At 57.6% G+C, this 7,105-nt stretch overlaps 1 protein-coding gene across 1 annotated transcript; it reads right to left on the minus strand.

Annotated features, from left to right (window-relative positions):
• Positions 1 to 765: 765 nt before the first annotated feature.
• LOC113941086 lies at positions 766 to 4,558 on the minus strand. The gene has a single exon (XM_027632246.1). The coding sequence runs from the start codon at positions 4,198 to 4,200 to the stop codon at positions 1,042 to 1,044; it is 3,159 nt and encodes a 1,052-aa protein (XP_027488047.1). The 5' UTR covers positions 4,201 to 4,558; the 3' UTR covers positions 766 to 1,041.
• Between the last annotated feature and the right edge of the window lie 2,547 nt (positions 4,559 to 7,105).

Raw genomic sequence — 7,105 nt, forward strand, 5'->3', positions numbered from 1 at the left:
CTCTACCCACATTTGCTACAAGTGCTCTGGTGGCTAAAGAGGCCAATGCGAGATAGACAAGATGGGTTGCAAAAGGCACAACAGAAAGACTCCCGGGAGGGTATCGGCAGGATACGATTCTTCCTGCGTTGTCTTTTCGATGGTGATCCTGCGTGCGTTCTCAAGGGAAGCAGCAGCATTATGGACTGTGTGTCTCCAGACCTCTCGAGTCAGGAAGGATGTTGAGGTCCTGGAGCAGGTCCAGAGGAGGGCAACTAGGCTGGTGAAGGGACTCAAGCACAAGTCCTATGAGGAGAGGCTGAGGGAGTTGGGGCTCTTCAACCTGGAGAAGAGGAGGCTCAGGGGAGACCTCCTCACTCTACAACTTCCTGACAGGAGGTTATAGCCAGGTGGGGGGTGGTCTTTTTTCCCAGGCAACTATGAACAAGACAAGAGAGCATGGTCTTAAGTTGTGCCAGGGGAGCTTTAGGTTACATATTAGAAAGAATTTCTTTCCAGAGCGGGCGGTCAGCCATTGCAATGGGCTGCTCAGGTGGATTCTCCGTCCCCAGAGGTTTTTAAGATGGGACTGGATGTGGCATCAATGCCATGGTCTGGCAAACGCAGCAGTAGTGGGATCAAGGGTTGGACTTGATGATCTCGGAGGTCCCTTCCAACCCAGCTGATTCTATGATTCTGTGATTGGAGGTCGGGGTAGACCTGCGATGATGATCAATGTGGCCAAGGTTGAGGTGTTGCTTCAAAGAGTCCTTGTATTATATTATATTGGATGATATTATATTATATGACATTATATTATATTATACATGCTGTTTCTGTTGATGCTGAAGATGTGTTTGACAGGTTCCTATTCTCCTGCATTGGATGAGCAGCACAGGGAGAAGAGGTGCCTGTCAAGAGCTGTGCCAAGGATGTGTCTTCTCCTGATGGGCAGGAGCACAGAGTGGAGTGTCTTGTCCTTGTCCTCCTTCCTGCCAAGCTTCAGAGACAGCCCGAGCTTCTCAGCACTGAGGTGGAGATCAGCCCCTTGCCTTCAGCTGTCTAAGATGAGGGCTGTGAGGTGGCAAGTGGAGGCCTGGCGCTGGCAGTGGGGCGCTGGTGCTGTGGCCGTGCCGCCCTGCGGGGCCAGCGGAACAGCCTGCGCAGAGCCCGCAGCGCCCGCCTGAAGCAGGAGGGCCCTGGCTGGGGGACAGCCCCCTGCTCGCTGAGGCCACGGCCTTCCGTTGGCCTGGCCAAGGCCTGCCCTGGCACCTGGCTGTGCTGGTCAAATGCCGGGGCCTGCTCAGGGGCAGGCACAGGGAGCCTCTCTGCAGGACTACTCAACCTGGGGGCTCTGCCGTCTTCCACGGGGGACCCTTCCAGCTCTGTCCTCTCCTCCACTTGGGGCACTTCTTGCTCCATCTTGTCCCTAACTTGTGACACATCTCTGTCACCTTGCCCTTGGCACAGCCACAGCTCTTGATCCATGTTGTCTTTCCGCTCCTCCTCTTCCATGCTCAAGGCCCCCTCCTGGCTCTCTGGCCCTGCAAGGACTGACACACCCACTGTCCCTGCCCCCTGCTCACGCAGGCCATGGGCTTCCAGCAAGCTGCCCAAGGGGCTGGATGGGCAGCAGGGGCTGGCTGGGGCAGCTGCCTGGCTCTCTTGGCCTGCAGCTCTCAGCTCCTCGCCACAGGCAGGAGAAGCTGCTGCCGTTGACGCCTCTTGGGCCTGGGCAGCAAGAGCTGCACGCTGCTCCTCTGCCTCAGCAGCTCTGGCCAGCTCAGCACCTGCTGCCTCAGAGGCCGTGGCACCAGCGGGGGCAGGAGACGTGCTGGGCAGGTCACCAGCTGCCTCTGCTGCTGCCTCTGTGCCCACAGTGCTGGGACAGCTGGGCAGCTGCTGGGGAGAAGTGCCAGGGACCCCCTCGTTCACCGGGCCTAAGGGCTTGTCCCCGATGTTGCAGCTGATGTCACCTTCCCCTTCAGACTGCTCTTGCTTCTTGCCATCGTCCTCTTCACACAGCTCCTCCTTCTTCTCCTCTTCCCCTTGGCACGGCTCTTCTTTCTTCTCCTCTTCCCCTTGGCACACGTCTTCCTCCTTCTCATCATCTCCTTGCACCACGCCTCTGCTATTGCTGGTTTCCACTCGGGACAGCTCTTGCTCCCTCTCATCCTCCCCTTTGGAAAGCTCTTGGTCCTTGCCGTCTTCCCTTTTGGACAGCTCTTGCTCTGCCTTCCTTTCCTCTTGGCACAGCCTTTGGGCAGTGACACCTTCCCCTTGGCCGAACTCTTGCTGTCCATCACCTTGCTGCTCTTCCTGTTGCTCGGCCGAGGCCCCACCGGTGTCGGGGAAAGTTGCTTGCAGCCACTCCAGCACCTTCTGATGGCTGGAGATTTCCCCCAGAAGCTGCAGGCTGGCCTTGCTCAGTGGAAGCGCTCTGCCCTCGGCACTGGCGCGCCGCCTCTCCTGCCGCTGCTGCCCAGGCTCAGTCTGGGGCACAAGGCTCCCATCCTTGGCGGGTTGGTGTTGCAGCGGCACAGCTGGGCTGCTGAGGGTGCGTCTCCTGGGGAGCCTGGGCAGTGCTGGGCCTTGCTCTGACGCTCTTCTCCTGGGCTCTGGCCCTGCCTCCCTGCCCAGGGAAGCTGCCACGGGCAGGCTGCGTGCCCGGCAACATTGTGGGGCCAGCTGCTGGCTGGGCCTGGGGCTCCCCGGGGAGATCTCGGGGGACACCACTCGCACCCTGACCAGGCCCCTGGGCTTCACAGCCGCGTCCTGGGCCATGCAGTGGCACACCAGCCTCCATGTCTTCAGCTTCTGGCAGCGCTCGGTCTCAGCAAGGACACTGCGACGCTTCCTGGGCCTCTCTTGGCCTGGCAGAGCTGTGCTGCTCAGGCTGTGCTTCTTGCGCACCCCCTGCACTGCCGGCTCCTGCTCTGCCGCTTGCCTCTGCTGCTGTGGCCCTGCCTGGCTGCCCAGGGAAGCTGACACGGGCAGGCTGAGGGCGCGGCCCCGCTGTGCTGCCGGCTGCTGCCCGGGTCTCTGGCTGCCAGGGTAGCTCTTGCGGGAGACGGCTGGCTCAGGGAGCCGGCTCCTGGCCTTCCCACCTGCGTCCTGGGCTGTGGAGTGGCCTCCCTGGCTCCTTACCTTCAGCTGGGCTGAGCCTTCACTCTTGGGCACAGCGGTCACATCCTTGCCGCTCTCGTCTTGCAGCGGCAGAGCTGTGCTGGGGAGGCTGTGTTTCATGGGCACCCCCTGCAGTGCTGGGCCCTGCTGGGACATTGGTCTCTCCCGCCCGCTCCCTGCCTCCCTGCCCAGGGAAGGGGAGCCGGGCCTGCTGAGTGCCCGCTCCCCTTGTGCTGGTGCCTGCTGCCTGGGCGTCTGGCTGCCAGGGCAGCCCTTCGGGGACGTGTCTGGCCCAGGCACACGGCTCCTGGGCTTCCCCGCTGCGTCCTGGCCTTGGGGACGGCGCGGGGCAGCCCTCAAACTTTGCAGCCTGGGGGCTGTGCCCTGCTCAGCGCGGTCGCCCCGAGCAATAGGCACAGGGGGGAGGTGGCTGCTGCTGGCCGTGGCCATGCTGGCTGTCCTGCGCCTGGCAGCAGCAGCCCAGGCTGCTGGGGGCAGAGGAGGCAGTTTGCAGGGGCCACAGGCAGCCTGGCTGTGCCGTGGGGCCGCCAGCGGGATTGATGGCAGACGCACTGTCTCCTCCTGGCTCAGCCCAGAGCGGGGCACTGACAGCCCTTGCACTGGGCTCCTTGGCAGCAGGGGAGGCCCGAGAGGGAGCTTACCTGACTGCATCCCTTGCCCCAGCCTCCTGCCCGGGCCTCCCACCTGCCTGGCAGCAGCTGCTCTGCTTGGCAAGAGCTTTGCTGCCACCTCCCCCCGTCTTCCAGTCTGTGTCCCAGTGCTCCCGCTGTCCTGGGAGCTCTCGGGGCAGGGCAGCCGTGGCAGCCTTTCCCCTCGCAGGGGCAAGGCCTGGCTCTGGCTGCCCCGCGGCGCTACCTGTGTCTGCCTGCGCATCACCTGTGGGAAAAAGGTCTGGTGGTGTGGAGGTGGCTGCCTTGGCACAGCACCAAGGCTGGCCTCGGCAGCCAGGGAGCTGCGGCTGGGCCTGTCCCACTCCCGGCCTCTCCCAGCTCCCCCATCCCTCTCCGGGCGCCTCCTGTTCAGGTTGGGCAGCCCCTGCTGGGGCTGAGAGTTGCTCTTCCTCTTCTCCTCCATCGCAATCTCCGTCGTCCTCTTCTGCAGAGGGATCCAGGGAACTGCTTCCTCCTGAGAGAGCGGCTCTCCTGGACTGGGCACCCCCCCAGGGCCCAGCGCTCCCTCAATCCCCAACGCTCAGGGCGGGGCCCTGTGAGCTCACAGTGGCCTCTGGGCAGACCTGGCCCCGCATCACAAAGGGCCCTTGCAAAGTGCCTCTGTCACAAAGGGCCACCACACCCACCACCCCTGGCACAGTAGAAACCTCTGGAATTGGCTGCAAGGGACTGTGCCCCCAGGGGACAGACCCTCCACTTCTAGACTTGGAGCCCTGCTGTGCCCAGACTCCTGGCAGGCTTGCCACACAGCCCCACACCACACCCTCATCTCCCAGCTGGACAGCCCGGGCCTTGAAGGCTGCGCTCTCCAGAGCATGAGGAGTTGTCCGCGTGGACACCCCAGACACTTGTGCTCCGTGGCTCCATGTCCAGCTGGAAGCCAGGCAGCAGTGGTGTCCCTCAGGCCTCTGCCTCGGGAACCGGGTCCTGGTTATGCCTTTGTTAATGACACACAGTGGGACCCCTGGCTCATCTCACAGGCTCCCGGGCACCTGTGTCTGCTCACCCCAATTGCTGGGTCTATCCACAACCTGAGAACCTCTTGCCTTCCAACTCCGTATTTGCTTTTTCTCTTTAGGATGACGATTTCCAAGGCTCCCTGGAAAGTTCTCTTCGAAAATTAGGCTTTCAAATCCTTGTGGTCCTGCTCAACGTCAGCTACTGGACCTGACGTTTTCTGGCTCGGCTTCTTTAGGGAAAGAATCTGCACACCGAGCAAACTCCCAGTGGAGCCCAAAACGGAAGGAGAGACGTCCTTTTTCCTCCCCGGTTCTCTAGCCATCCTTGGAGAAACTGTCTCTGGTGGAATTTGGGATGTGACGTTGTGGCTTTTGCCAAACCCAAGCCAATTTGGCCAAGTTACGGACTCTTTGGGGGAAAACCAGAGGGGGGGAGGGGACAAGGTCACATCCTTTTAATAAAGTCTTGTAACGCTTCAGAGAGTCTGTCCATCCTGAGCGTGCTTCGCTTCTGACTTCAAAGGGACCCTCTCTAGAAGACAGGATTTAATGCAGATCTCCCAGTTGCCAGGAAGGAGGTGTTTTGCTTGCCTTCCCAGTTGGCGGTCTGGGAAGAGGAAGGAGGAAGTTACAGCTTCCTTGGACTTTGAAGGGCTGCGGCAATCGGGAAAATGGGCTTTAGGGAGGGGAAAAGTACATGCGCTCTGACTAAGGAAATCTTCCTCTCTCAGCCTTCCTTGGGCCCAGAGTGCCTTCCTGAGCAAAGCAGAGGGGCTTTTCTTAGGAAGCGCCGGAAATGGCTTCCCAACCTGGGATAGGCAAAGCGTTCCCTCATCTCTGGCTGGGCTTTCTCACCCGTGCACGGCCGGGGGAGGAGAAGAGGAGAGAGGGAAATTTTCATCCCGCCTAAAAATGTAGCCTGACACGCTGGGGTTCTGCAGGGCTCCATCTCAGGCCCTGCGCTCCTCAGCGTCTTCAGCAATGACTCGGATGCAGCACTGGGACAGATACAAAGGGACTTTGCAGACAGTCCAAAACTGGGAGGAGCTGTTGAGTGCCTGGAAAGCAGGGAGGCCCTGCAGAGAGACCCTGACAAATTACAGGCCTGGGCAACCAGCAACCGTAGGAAGTTCAACCTTGGAAAGTGCCAGATTGTGTTCCAGGGATGGACGGACAGAGCGGGGAGGGAGAGGCTGGAAAGCAGAGCCGGGAAAGGGCCCTGGAGAGTTTGGATGATCCTCTGGGGCACAGGCTGTGACCCTTGGGGATGGGCCTGCGCAGGGCTGAGGGTTGGACTCGCTGATCCTTGTGGGTCCCTTCCCACTTCACAGCTTCACAGCTGTTATTGCCTGGAATGTCGAAATAAACTGAACATTCAAGTCCTGGGCTCTAAATATTTGTAACTCAATGAAATGAGGCACATCACTCAAATGTTGGTTTTTTCTTTTCTTTTTATTTTTTTCAACACCACCTCTTGTTATTAAACAACTTTGAAAGCATAGTGGTGAACTATGAAGATCATTCTGGTACTCATTATATCCTCAGTGCTGATTAGCAGAGAAAAGACGCCTTGATCTCTCTTAGACTCTCCTATAATATTGTCTATGTATTATGTAATTGTGTATGTATTCTTAAATGCCTTATATATAATAAGTATATGTATGCTATCTAGAGTATGTCTATGTAATCTATAATTAGAGTTATCAATTCTAATGTTATATTTCCAAAATATCTAAAAAAGGTTATATGTTATATATTAAAATATAATAATCTAATAATTATAGAGTATATAGTGAAATGTAGTTATAATATAATAATATAAAAACAATTATGATACAAATACTTTTCTATTAATAACTATTGTAAGAGCTACATTATATTATATAATATTATATTTTATGTTATTATATTACATTCGGGGCTAGGCTGCACGAACAAAGATTTGGGAAGGGCTCTACCCACATTTGCTACAAGTGCTCTGGTGGCTAAAGAGGCCAATGCGAGATAGACAAGATGGGTTGCAAAAGGCACAACAGAAAGACTCCCGGGAGGGTATCGGCAGGATACGATTCTTCCTGCGTTGTCTTTTCGATGGTGATCCTGCGTGCGTTCTCAAGGGAAGCAGCAGCATTATGGACTGTGTGTCTCCAGACCTCTCGAGTCAGGAAGGATGTTGAGGTCCTGGAGCAGGTCCAGAGGAGGGCAACTAGGCTGGTGAAGGGACTCAAGCACAAGTCCTATGAGGAGAGGCTGAGGGAGTTGGGGCTCTTCAACCTGGAGAAGAGGAGGCTCAGGGGAGACCTCCTCACTCTACAACTTCCTGACAGGAGGTTATAGCCAGGTGGGGGG

This window comes from Corapipo altera, unplaced genomic scaffold (genome assembly GCF_003945725.1).
Source record: "Corapipo altera isolate COAL_440 unplaced genomic scaffold, ASM394572v1 61137, whole genome shotgun sequence".
Taxonomy (NCBI): Eukaryota; Metazoa; Chordata; class Aves; order Passeriformes; family Pipridae; genus Corapipo; species Corapipo altera.

Bases quoted from the DNA above. Each gene is read 5' to 3' on its own strand.
- LOC113941086 (XM_027632246.1), bottom strand. From the start codon at position 4,200: ATGGAGGAGAAGAGGAAGAGCAACTCTCAGCCCCAGCAGGGGCTGCCC.